The 14,032-nt window shown below is 46.4% G+C and overlaps 1 protein-coding gene across 2 annotated transcripts in view; it reads right to left on the bottom strand.

Annotated features, from left to right (window-relative positions):
* Sorl1 (sortilin related receptor 1) overlaps positions 1-13,466 on the bottom strand; it is a 169,894-nt gene extending 156,428 nt beyond the window's left edge. For both annotated transcript variants that reach the window (XM_004870912.4, XM_021249086.2), the window contains exon 1: positions 12,718-13,466. In XM_004870912.4, coding sequence (XP_004870969.2) covers positions 12,718-13,002 — 285 coding nt within the window. In that variant the 5' untranslated portion in view covers positions 13,003-13,466. The remainder of the gene's footprint in view (positions 1-12,717) is intronic.
* Positions 13,467-14,032: the final 566 nt, after the last annotated feature.

Below are 14,032 nucleotides of genomic sequence, written 5' to 3'. Positions count from 1 at the left end.
AACCAGCAACCCAGGGCAGCTCCTGTAACGAACAACAACCCACAGGTCCCCAGCTAGACCCTTTACTTAAAGAGGTGGTTTCCTGTTTGTTTGGGTCCCTTTCCCTTCCGGGGATTCCCCTCCTCCAGCCCTCCTCACCACCAGCCTGAGAGCAGCTGCAGGCCTCTAGATCTCTCAAGCTGTCCTCTCCCACTGTGGCCCCACACATCGATCCAGAAGACTTGGCCCTGGGAGGGCGTGGGAGGAGGTGGGAGTGTGTCTTTTCTAGGAATATAACCTTGACGTGCAGTCAGTTATAACCACAACCCCAGGGCATGAACAACCTTCCCTCTCCCATCTCTGACTCACAAGCTGGAGCTTGATAAATGAGACACAATTAATTGAAGCTATAAAGGTGGCAGCAGGGAGGAGCCCGGGGCCTCCTCCCAGAAGGTAAACATATCTCTGATCAGCAACTGCATCAGGAACCAAGGGCAGGGCCTGGGAGGTACTTCAGGGTTCTCAGAGGTTCACAGGCAGGTCGTTAAAACAATGCCTGGGGTTGCAGGTCTAGGATCAGAAGCATCTGAGAGACCCCACCCAGCCCTACTGATTCAAAAACCATCTAAATGGAGATCAGGAATAGGTATTTTTTAAAAAGACTCTAGGTATCTCTAGTGCTGCTTTTTTGGACAACAGTGAATCTAGTCCATTCCTCTCTTTCAGGCTAGACCTATGACTAAATTAGAGGGGCTAGAGTGACCCACTCTTTTTTGAGAAGGATGGGGAAGAATCTGTCTTTGGGGATTTGGTGTGGCTGTTAAGGCTTTATGTTGTACTGATACATGCTTCAGTGTGGATGAATCTCGAAAACAACATGCTAAGTGAAAGAAGACAAACACAAAACATCACATATTGCATGATTCCATTTATATGAATTATCCAGGACAGGTGAATCCACAGAGACAGAAAGTAGATTAGTGGTTGCCAGGGGAAAGGCAAGAGAAGGGAGTAACTGTAAGGGGTTTTCTTTAAGAGTGATAAAAATATTTTGGAACTATACAGAGCATATACATGTACTAAATTCCACTAAATTGTTCTCTTTACAATGGTTAATGTTATGTAAATTCCCCTTTTGCCACCTGTGTAGAACACTACACCTTTCAAGTATGGACCCAGTACCTAGGAACTCCCACTCTTAAGAGGTGCTTCTTTCATTTCATCTCATCTCATCTCCTGTCATCTCAAGCCCTCCGCTACCAATATATGCAGCTAGAATGAGTCATAGAGGCAGGCAGGCTGGGGATTGGGTCTCTGGCCAAAGCAATCCTTCAAAACACTGTCAGCAGCATCTGCAGAGCCATAGCATTAGCAGAAGCCCAGCTGTCCCCAGCTGGAGCGATGACCACAGGCTCAGGGCTGGCGTCCAATGTCCAATGCTAGCTCTCGGGAATCATCACCACTCACACCTTGACATACCTCCATCTTTATCAAACCTCACCTCCAACACCTAGTTGTCTCTCAGCTCCCCACCATGCCCTGGAGAGCCACAGAGGTAAAATGATTTGCCTCTTCTTATGCAGAGTAGGACAGAGAATCTGCTGCCACCTAATCCTTCAGCTCAGGGCTGTTATAAATAAAAGGAAGGAAATAAATTGCTTGCTGCATGAAGGTACTGATTACTCATGCCTTCACTTACCTGTGAAGTATTCACTGAGATCTACTAGGTGCCAGGCACACCCTACAGGCTCTTTAATGATTTCTCAACTGTAAGAATACAGAGAACTCTTCTGAGGAAAATTAGGGTTGTAAGTCTGAAACAACCACGAGAAGTTTCCAAGAACACCACTGAAGACTATAAGATCGTTGAAACTTATTCAGGAAGAAGGGGGCCCTTCATGGAATGGGTCAGAAATGTTCTATTCATTCATTTCTTCTGCTGTTACCTCCTTCTCATTGGTCAAACCAAAGCTCAAGATGTCCTAGACACCCCCGGCTTGACGTCCGCATGCCTCCCACACAGCTTCTTTACAGAACACAGTATGAGGCATTACAAACAAGGCAGTCTGGCTCATTTCTCAGCTGCACTAGCAGTGAAACACAAAGAAGTATTTTTAAAATTCTACAATGAAGTATAAAACAAATATCCTGTCCTTCAACTCTGAGGTCAGGGGCAGCAGCTAAATCCCCCAAACGATATGGGCCCTGCAGAAAGCAAAGACGGACTCCCCAGGTCCAAGAATAACAAGGTTTTCTCAAAGCATGTGACCTAAATGTGAGGTATGCAAATCACCTCCCAGTATCCCCTTTCAAGACTGTGGTCTTGCTATATTTAGAAAGCTCATTATCCTCCAGGACTCTCCCCCTCAGGAGAGCTGAAATCTAGTTTATGAGGGCTCCCAGAAGACATCACAGTTGGAGAATCTCAGCACACAACCTGATTTTATGTTGGCCCAAGGTACTCCCATCACCCACAGAACTCATTAACCACTTTCCCGACAAAGCTACACTGCCCATTTTACAGATGAGAAAACCAAAGGAGAATGCCCTTGAACTGAAATTTGGCATTTCAATAGGGTTTTTTTTTTAAATATGCCTTTTCCTTCCTCTTTACCAAAAGGGTAAGAAGCATATTCTCACTGACTTACAGTTCAAAAAGCATCATTCCTCACTGACCTTTGGCAGGTAGACTTTATATGTCTGCCACACCCTGCAGTTGAGCCAGTCAGTCAGCAATGACGTGCTATTCCAGGCAGGCTCCCTATAAACAGAGCCTCTGAAAAAATCCACCACAAACACGACTGCCCCTTCACTTACTAGTGGGTAAGAAACAGAAGAAGATGCCAGGGCCACAAGGAAGCTCAGAGAACATCTAGATCAATTGCTACCTTTTCCTGGTGAGGTTCGGCTCAGAGAGAGATGAGATGTGTGCTCCATCAGAACCTTAAAACACAGGCCCAGTGCTGGTCTAACAGTGCAGGAAGCACCCCGTAACAGAGATAACTGGCTGCTGAGCACCCTAAGCCATGGCCTGCCGGCCTGCCTTCCACAAGATTCGCCTAGGAACCCAAAGCCATTTCTATTAGCTCTTAAAACAATTTCAGATCACCTACTCTCCCTGACTCCCCTATTTGGCTCTATAGCTTCACCATAAATAGAGCCTCACTTTATTCATTCAGTAAATATTTATTGAGCACTTACTATAAACCAGATGCTCCACTAGGTATTGGGAAAACAGCAGATTTCTAGGCCCTGTTTCTTCAATTAGTACTGTAGAGGAAACAAGCATTAAACAAAAAAATTCAACAAATAGTGATTAAGTTCAGTTGTTAAACAGAGAGCTTCAGGTGGGGGAGAGAGGGACACTGCAGGGAAAACTCAACCTATTTGCTGCCTGATAGCATAAAGATGAGGAAGGAAGCAGGAGGGGTGGAGAGGTGGGGAGAGGGAGAAGCCTGAACCTAGGGGCAAGAAGAGCAGAGTCAGTGATAGGAAGGCCCATGGGACTTGATGCCTTTGGAAAGTTAAAAACCAGTGCATCCAGGACAGCCCAGGAGATAACAGATTACATAGACTTCGGGGTGGGGCGGGACAATGGGTCACAGCAACAACAACAAAACAAAACCTTTGGATCAGCTGGGCATAGTGGTACACATCTATTATCCCAGCTATTCAGTAGGCTGAGGAAGGAGAAGTTCAAGGCCAGCTTAAGCAATTTAGTAAAACCTTGTCTCAAAATAAAAAGACAAAAAGGGCTGGAGATGTAGCTCAGGGGTAGAGCACTGGCTTAGCATGTGTGAGGCACTGCGTTCAACCCCCATCACTGCAAAAAGAAAAAGAAAAGCTTCAGATCTCTGTTTCAGAGAAAACATTCCACTATATCACTAGATTATGCAGGAGAGGCAGTGTCATAGAAAATTTGAAGCAAATCAGAGCCCCGGTTTGAATGTCAGTTTCCACAATGCACTAGCTGTCTAACTTTGGGTAAGTCACTTCACTTTCTAAGCCACAAGCTACCTCTCTGTGAAATAAGATGCATAATAATTCCTTTCTTCCCAAGTCTGCAGGACTGTTGCTAGATGCAAAGGAGATGTAAGCCACGAATGTATTTCGTAACATCAACATCCATAAACATCATTTCTTTTCATGTCCAAATGGCTTTCTACCAAAATAGGCCATTCTTCACAAAAAGGCACCCATCAAAAATTAACATTCATAGGGGCCGGGGATTTAGCTCAGTGGTTTCGCCGCCTGCTGAGCAAGCGTAAGGACCCAGTTCGATCCCCCATACCAAAAAAAAAAAAAAAAAAATTAACATTCATATCACCAGGGTCAGAACACAGACACACAGGAGCAAGCAGTGGCATAAATACAATGACAAAACACCACATACTTGAGCCAATTTCAGAACTGGTGGCCAAGTGGACCTTTCAGGCTGTCTTCCTCACACTCACTGTGGAGCTCAGGCACCTTGGGGAAGACCAGTCTCCAAGCACCAGGACTCTGGTGCTGAGAAGAAATGGTCTTCTACCACCTTCACCCCAAAGGGAAAGCATTTCAATACTACACTTTTGAGCCAAAGCCCTCAGGACCTCTTGAGTGGCTCCTTCCCCACACTAGGAAAGAAGCTACACACCAGACTGCTGGAGAAGGGACAGCATGTCAACCTCCCAAAATGTGGCCAATTTCTCAGTGACAGATGGCCTCAGTGCTACCAGGAGGGCTAGGCGACTGTCTAAAGCACCCTTCTCCTTGTCTCACTCTCGAGCTTTCTTTTGGAAGCTCTTTCATCTCTCCCCAACTTTCCACATCCACTCCTCAGTGCCTCTCTTCCAGCTGCTCAAGGCCTGCTTCCTGTGGTAACCCTCCTGTCACCAGCCCCCGAGGCACAAAGTGCCAAATTCAGTAGTTAACTGCAAAATTTTTTTAACTATTCAGTGAGAGAATTTCAGGGAACTAAATGTACACAGATGAGGTAAGTAATAGGTATTGGGTCTCATGTTACTCAATTAATTGAGCACAGGTTTGAAAAGCTCAAGTCCTCCCAAACACTCTCAGCTTCACGGGGCACCCCCCTTCCCAGCTCTGCTCTGTTCCTAAGGTGAAAAATGTTACGGGGCAATATATCTCAGCTCCCAGTCCAACAAAGTAGGATGGAACTCACCTCAGTGCCTCTAACATACTAAAACCCAACTAGGGACCCACTCGTTGGTTCATATCCACATTTACTCCACATGAGAACCACCATGGCCTTTCCACCAAAACTCTCTTCCACACAGTTATTGGGGAAAAGGTTTCTCCTCAACAAGCTACTCTCCTTTCTAATAACTAAAGCCCTACCAGTTATCTTCTTCATTTTTTAAAAATGGGTAATGGGGGGGGGGGGATAAAGTGTATGTTGGCCCCTACATGGTACAAAACGCATTTGATAAACGTGCATCTTTTTATTTCCCTTGTCTGCCACTCAGATTCCAGATATAATCACATCAGCCTGCCTTTCTGAGAATTCGTAGCTGTGTTTTTAATCTAATTCAGGGGACTGGAGATAAATCATTGTGAAGGGTCCCAATTTTCCAAGCCAAGAGCCTGAAGCGGCCGCAACAGCAATGGCATGCTAAGCTGAAGGGCCAGCCAGGAGGGGGTGGGGGCACGATGCAGTGATGAAGACCACACGCCTCTATTGTTTGTCTTCGTGCCAGTCTGAAGGCTTGAAGGGATGAAAGACAGACCTGGCTGCACTGAGGTAAGTCAACAAGCGCACAGGAAGCAAAGGGCAGGGGTGGGGAGATGGCTTCACTGTTAAGGTACTGTTTACATCTTTTCCTGCTACACAGAATGCACACATGGGCTCTGCACAACGCCTCAGCACAGGCCAGATAACAGGGGGCTGCCTGTGACAGGCCGGGGCTGCCTGTGACAGGCCGGGTCACAAAGGAAGGCACAGAGGTGTGGCTGCCCTTGTGAATGGTCAGCCTTCAAGGCCTAAGTGACCAAAAGAAGGAGGCAATTGTGCAGAGGCATCCCCCAAAGGTGACCTCTGTGCCCACCTGCCCTCCTGGGCACCCTGATGACCCCTCCCTAGAAAGAAGAGCCAGCGTCTCCTGACCCTCAACATGAAAGTCAACAGCCTCCAAAATCCAAGGTTTAGGAAGCCCTCAACTCTTGCTTTCACTCCCTATTTGTGAAACACACAATGCAGGCCTTGGTGCTCACTTCTCTCCTAGACGAAATAGGGGTTGCCTCGGGCTGGGAAAGGGAGGCCTCCTCCAGCCCATCAGAGCCATGTGAGCTGTACAAGAACCAGAAGCCACGTGTAGCTATTCAGATGTTAACTTAACTGAAAGGAAGTAAAAGAATTCTTCAGTCACACTAACTGAATTTCAAGTGCTCACTGGCTACATACAGCTAGTAGATATGCGGGACACAGAGATACTGAGCATTACTGCAGAAACACCTGTTCAACAGTGCTGTATTGAAGGATGTGCCATGAGGCAAGGGACACAGGATCATCCAGCTCTTAGTAGCGGCACAATGGGCTTGGAAGTACCATTATAATTTACAATTACCCAGGGCTGGATGTGTAGCTCAGTGGTAGAACATGTGCGCAGCATGCACGAGGTACTGGGTTCAACACCCAGCACTTCCCTCCATAAAAAAACCATGGAATAATATAGTATTTTTACGTAGGCATTTAAAAGTTATATAATTAAAAATTACCCAGTGGATCACAGAAATTTGCAGTTATTTTTTAATTCACTATTGTGATTTTCATTGTTACAAAGTCTTACCTTCATAGAACCCACCCTAACATGTACAAAGCAGTCCTCATATTTCAACTTCAAAACTCAGCATCTCACAACAACATAACATGACACTCAAATCTTGATCATGACCAGCAGCCCACCCTGCCACTTTGATGCTAGAAGGCTGTCCAGGCCACTTCTTCGAAGGCCCAAGGTTCACAGGTCGATAAACCAATAAATTAGGTTGAAATTAACTGTGGCTCATTTTAAACTGAGGGAAATTGATTTTTGCATGTACGTGGCTAGACTGAATATGCCATCTGCCAGCAGATTCTGGCATAGCTAGAGAATACATAGGAAGGTCCCATTCTCATAAACAAAGAGAACACTTTCCCCATTACCCAGGCCACTTCTGGAGAAATACTCATCTCAAATGCATTTAACCCAAAACGTAGTGCATTCTCCTTTACTTTCCATCACATTTAAAAAATCTAAATAAATGAAGGAAAACTCAATGTAATACCCTAGTTTTAATACAGTTCTATGCAATCAGCTCTCGATTATCTACATCTAAATTATTATTGAATATTCTAAACTTCAAACTTGCTTTCCCTGAACACATTTATGCCAGCCATTTCCCCTGTCAGCAGTTCAAAGAATGCAAACACATTTTAATATTCACCTAAGCAAAATTTAATTAAGAAGGTAAACTGATGCTTAAAAAAAATTAAACACATAGCAAAAGCAAATTATTTCGGGGATTACCTGCTCTCTAGGTTAGAATGCCTCTGTGTCCCTCCATTACAGTGGACAGGACAGGGCTGGCTCCATCTAGCTCTGCCCCGGGATTAAACAATGACACTACAAAGATGGCTGTGATTGCTAAGGAGGAACACACTAAAATCCAACAATGAATTGTACCTGCAAAATCTACCGTTTGCCTTAAGATAGTCATTGCTGTTAGGATCTACCTTGTGGATCCCAAATCTCAAAGCAATTTATTAAGCATACATTAACTTCATTTTACTTCATTTTACAGAATATAATGAAAACACTCTCAAAAAGAACATGTTAAGGCAATATCCAGGATCTCTCTATTCTGATATTCTCACAGACCAGGGCTCTGCATCTGTAAGACTGAGCAGGCTTCATAACGCTGTTCTCCGGCTTACAGGAACCCTCCAGGGGAAATGAGAGAGAAGTTTTCTTTCCTCTTGCCTGGAGAAAGGTAACCATCTATTTTATACTATGACACGTCCGGTAACACCTTGACTATTCACAGTCATGCCACAAATATATTTTAGAGCTAATGCTAATCTCATTATCCATAGCACCAGGGCTACAGGTAACAGAAAGCCATTGATACTTCAAGCTTGAATTTTTATGTACGTACATGTTATATATGCATAGAATATTTCTGGAAGAATATACAAAAAACCAAGGACAGTGATTGCCAACTAAGAAGGGGCTTGGGATGAATAAGGGCATGAAAAGGAAGAAAATTTATTTGTCAGACTCCTTCATACAAATTTTGTTTTATAAACATGCATTACCTACTGAAGGTCAAGTAAACAAATAGGATGGCTTTTCAGCTCATCCTTTACTTTTCTTCATTTATTTATTGATTTTCATTACTATGTTTCCAGTACATAATGCTTACATTCATTGTGGAGAGTTGGCACATGTACATCACACATCTTAATTTTTTTTAATGCCCTTCCCTACTCTCCTCTTCCCTCCTTCCCCTTCCCTCCACTTCTCGGTCCCCTTCCCTCTTGCAAAAGTTCTATCATCCTTTTAATTCTCTATCTCACTCCTCTAAGGGCTCCTTTGAGTCCCCACTCTCCAGGCTCCAAGACACGCAAACTACTGATGAACTGAACTGCAGCCAGACACAACAAAACTCACTAAGGAAGTTTTTCAAGGTTACATCCCTTACTGACCCAACCTAAGACGCCAAGCAAGTCTTTACCTACATAGAACCCAACTTAAAACAGCAAGTGCTTTGCCTTTTCGTCTTCATTTGGAATCACACAGGTCAAACATCCTAACTTCAGAATCAACTAATCAATTCTTTCCCAAGCAAGTGTATTGTGCAGGAATCTTCTCAGAAGAGATCTACAGACAAACAGTAAGCCCCAAAGGAGTGTCCCCGGGCCTTGTGCTGTAACAGACACTTGATTTTCAGTCTCAAATCAGGATACTGAATACTCCCTGGCCTCTAAAATGCAAGAATTATGAAAAGAGAGTTTGTTGGAAGCAATATAAACCTGTAAATCCTGTTAGGCTTTGTGCTTCATTTCAAATGATTTTTTCCCCCAAAACAATGCCATTAGTACACACCAATATGATATTCCTAAGAGGGAAGATTCTGTAAAATAAAATCCTACCCCTTCATTCAAAATAACTCCAAGATGGCACAGGAAAATCAGGGCTCCACCACCCAAGGGTAAGGCCATCTGCATCCTCACCACTGAGCAAGCCAACTCATTTCACCATCCATTTGTGTGCTCACTGCAGTCCTCCTTATAAAAATACCTTTTATATAAGTTGAACATGCTCCCTACCCTGCAGGCCTCTCTTCTTCCAGGTGTGAAGTTGCTCCACAAATATTCATTAAGGGCCTCCTGGTGCCAGGGAAACACAGAAAAGAGCTAGATTCATGCCCTCCAGGAGCACATAGGGCAGTGAAGCAAGTATAACAAGAGGCAGTCAGGGCTGGAACTAAGCTCAAAGAACTCTTTCCACTGGAGCCTGGGAATACTGAAAGGTATTGCTTGACACTGAAGAACAGAACAGGGGTTTTTCAGGCCAATGCAAGAGTCGGGGGGAGACAAGAACAAAGCAAGTATGATGGTACAGAGGCAGGGAGCCAACATGAAATCAGGAAGAAATCACAGTATCAAGAACTATGGAGTCCCTCTTCTTGAACTTGGCTTTAAAGAAAAGACTTATCTAACACAGATTTTCATTATTACAAACATTACCTCTAAGAAATCATGTCAGAAGCCAGTCTCCCATTGCTAGAGATTTTCCTAGTTGACTCCACAAGTTAGCAAGGCAAGGGGAAAAGAATAGCTATGGACACCAGTGCAGGCTCTTTCTCAGATGCAAATATACTCCACAAAAGCCTTCCTTTCCTTTCCCTATTCCTGAAGTTGATGGCCTTTCACTCACCTCTCAGGCTGTCTTCAGACAGCTTCTGCTTCAAGCCCTGATCTGTGCAGCTAGAGCTGCAGAATGCCCTGGCCCCATTCGACTGCATCCCTGGAGCCCCTCCTGTCCCACAGGCCACTAATGCATCACTCTGGAGTCGTGCCTGCATCCAAGTTCACTTTTCCCGTGTGTTACATTTACATGCCTGTATTTGCATCTGCTTCATCTCCTTAACTTTTAAGTTTCCTAAAAGCAGGGATAAAAATCTTATTCTTCACCTCCTCACCATCCTCAGAGAAACACTCCATTCAGAAAACACTACAATTATTTAGGTTTTAAAGTTGAAGGAGACCTGGATGTGGTAGCTCCTACCTGTAATCTCAGCCACTCAGAAGGCTAAGGCAGGAGGATCACATGTCCAAGTCCATCCTGGGCAACTCAGTAAGACCTTATCTCAAAAAAAGATTTTAAAAGGGGTTTGGGGGGCTGGTGATGTAGCTCACTGTTCACTGAGTTCAATCCCCAGTATGAGGGGAAAAAGTTGAAAGGGCATTGTAGTGGAACTTGGCGTAGGGCTAGAAGTAGAATGACTGCATCCTGACACTTTTGAGAGTGAAGGGGGCACCATCATAACTGGGTCTGTTCCACGAGAAACAGGCAAATGGCCATCCTTGCTAGAAAGGTCATTCCAAAGAGACGTGCACTACACTGGAGCTCCAAGGAGATCCAGACCCCTGCCATCACTTAACTCCTGTGACTGAAGGGTCTGCATCAGATAGAACTTGTGGCAGAAAACCTATACCAGAAAGTTCTTCCTTCTATCTGACTCAAATCCTTAAAGATTAAGGTTAATGGCACTTTTCACTAACCTCAGGGCAACAGAGAACAAGGACATAGGAAAGCAGCCACACTAAAGGAGAAATATCTTCACTCTTCGCTACGAATATCTCATTGTGAGTTCTAATGCTAGTTCTACATGCTTCAGCTGAACCAAACTCAGTCTGCCTGGCCCAGAAACATAAAAGCTGAGGGATCTGGAGACCCTCCCAATGAGAACAGAGTTCATTTCTAACTTGCCCCAGATTCCCAAGAGATTTTTACAAACCAAAGCCAAGGAAGAAATGGCACCTGTGTGCATATTTTTGTGACCAGAAATCTCCTCTCTCAACCAAAAGTATGGCTTCAGGGAACCTAAATTCTGGGAAAGATTATCCCCTACCCTCCATTCCTGGGCAAAGAGCAAGGCAGAGCTGGGCTGGCTGGAGAGACTCAGTGAACAAGGGAGTGTTTATTTCCCCCACCCTAATCAGCTCCAAGCTGGTGTCCCTGTGGTGAACAAGGACCTTGCTGGCTTCCTTTCAGCAATACAAAAAAGAAGTTTCAGCTGGGGGTGGAGGGTGGGCACTGGAGATGGGTCCAAGAGGAAGGAGCTGGTGCACTCCAGCAGCCTGAGGCCCCCAGCAGTTACAGACCCTCTGGCACAGGGGTGGTGGGTGAAAGGTCAATGGTCCCACCCATTCACCACTCCCGTCCCCTCTTTAGAGCCGTATATATATTTTACTCTAGAAAGGAGGTATTGAAGAAGCAGTGTGTAAGACAGTGTGACTCCCATCACCCAAAGGTCAGTGAGACAATGCAGACAAAAACTAGAGACCTTCTTCTCATTATGACCTTGGGCTCCTCACTTCACTTGTTCCAGTTTCAATTTCTTCAGCCAGCAAACAACACAACAGGGTGACAGGGTATATAAGGTTCTTCCTGGCTCCAAGGATTGAACATTTAATTCTACATATTTCCTGAAGGGAAGAATTGGCTACACCAAAATCGGTGAAGTAAGGCAGAACTCAGGATAATCATTTAATTTCTACTTTAAAAGGGAATATTTTGACTCTGGGAATGCTGCATATTTACCACCTGCACTGGCCCCACCTCTTCTCCCCTTGCGACCTTCTCGTTTTGCTGATGTCAATCTTAACCGCAGGACTGGAAGTCTCATGAGGCAGTAACACCGGCAAATTAATTCTGCCGATGCTGATATTAACCAAGAAACTCAGTTTGCAATTCCTAGCAGTAAGTCTAGCCATAAAAGTAAAATTCGTGGTACTTAGGATCTAATAAACCCATTGCTTGGATAGAAATAAATCACTTACTGAATAATAATGCTCACCATATTTCTTTAAGTCTTTTCAAATACCTAACTACCATGAGGGTCATTCTTGCCCCAAATAAAGTCATTATCTGGGGGGAGGCGAACCTCACATCCCCACAAAAACAAAAAACAAAAAATTCAACCCTTACACTTTACACACACACACACACACACACACACACACACACACACTCTTCTTCTGACTAGGTGGTTGCCAGTCTTCCGGGTTTGCCCACCTTTATTGGGGTTCAGTACGGTAAGTGTGGAACCCCTCCGCCTGCTGTTCTGTGTAAGTGCACTGCAACTGCAGGGCGCTCGCCTCCACTGCCAACAGATGATACACTAAAGAAAGCCCTTTTTTTAAAACCAGAGGCTGGTTAATGAGGCTGGACCCTCTTATACCTGCCGAAACTACCCGGTTCTGCGCACACCCTGGGGAAATATGCACAGCACCTGGCGAGTTACCTGGAATAGGTTCACTAAAACCGACAGGAAATAGGAAAGATCAACGCGATTCAAGTGCTGAATCGGTTGTACTCCTATGAGGAGGGATAAAAAAACAAATGCAAGCCGGGAAGTCCCTGGTGGTGCCCGCACCTGGGAGGCGACTGCAAAGGATGGATGTGGGGTTGAGGAAGTGCAAGGAGAGGAAAGAGCTGGAAGGAGGCGGGCAGCAGCAGCCTTGCTCACCTGTCCGTACACCTCGATGGGCTGGGGCTGCAGGGCAGCGCTCCGTCGCGTCCGGAGGTGCTTCTGGTCCGCCGGGCTCACCCCCCCGGCATCCTCGCGCGCCCACAGCCGCAGCTCGCGCGGGTCGCCCTGCACCACGAAGAAGCCCCTGTCCTGGGGCAAGGGCGCGCGACCCCCGTGCAGTCTCGGAGTCCAGTCCTCGCAGAGAGCCCCGGGCGGCAGCAGCACGACCAGGGTGAATAGGAAAGGGAGTCGCGACTCCCTCCTGCTGCTCCGTGTCGCCATGTTCGGGCGAACGCTACTGCAGGTGGCGCCGCCGCCAGGAGAGAATGTGCAGCGCGAGGCCGGGAGAGCGCGGGGCCGGGGCCGCGCGCGCCGCTCCCGGGGCCGGGCCGGGCCGTCTCCGCCGAAGGTCCCTCTCGGCCGACCGCCGCGCCGTCACGTGTGCGCTCGCAGTGCGTCCCCTTCGCGCACTTTCTCCGCTCGGCGGCCTCCGAGGCGACTCCGGCCCCTCTCCTGCGGATGGGGAAGTCGAGGCAGCAAGCGCCCGCGAGCGTGCGTCCGGTTCCCGGGCGCGCACCCCACGTTCTTCCTGCAGAATTAAAGAGTTATGCGGGGCTTACTCTTTTCTCCCTGGAGTTAGTTGCTTCCTCCACAGGGTCGTTCCCAGGTTGTCATGAACTGTGGTCGGTCACCTTTCCTGACTGCCCAGCCCCCTGTCCAGCCTCACCATCACCTTTCCTGTCCCTGGCCTCACACCTGTCTCTACACAAGAGCTGAAAGCCAAAGGACTTGCTCCGGGAACACCACCCCCCGCCCCCATTGTGAAACTCACAGTTTCAACTACTTTGGGCACAGAAACATATTTGATGTAGCAACAGCCAAAAACTACCCTTGATCAGGCTACACTGCCCCTGTTCCCAAACACCATAAACATTCATCCTGCACAGAGGCAGTAAAAAAGTGGGCACAGCCGACAAGGAACTTGACACACCTGTACAATTACAGTTATAGAATATGTCCTTGCACACATGAATACCTAAGCATGGCCCAGGGCCCCACGCACTGGCTTGTTTGTGATCCCTCCAAGGTGACCAAGCACTCAGCTGCCCCACCTCAGCAGTCAATGGGCATATTTTCCAGTCTTTCCCTTAACCCTGCTTGCACATATCAAGGGTGTAATAACGAAGGTTGTGACTGCAGGAAGGAGCAGACACCCGAAGAGGAGGGAGGACACACTTTAAAATCAGCTCCAGGAGCCAGCCTCTGTGAACTTTCTGAACCACAAGGAGATAAAACTTCTGAGGTTGAAACA

The sequence above is a fragment of the Heterocephalus glaber genome, unplaced genomic scaffold, assembly GCF_053883595.1.
Source record: "Heterocephalus glaber isolate CG9 unplaced genomic scaffold, H.glaber_assembly_v1.0 deba00001431, whole genome shotgun sequence".
Classification (NCBI taxonomy): domain Eukaryota; kingdom Metazoa; phylum Chordata; class Mammalia; order Rodentia; family Bathyergidae; genus Heterocephalus; species Heterocephalus glaber.
The sequence above is the reverse complement of the archived record's forward strand: the minus strand, read 5'-3'. Positions and strand labels throughout refer to the sequence as shown.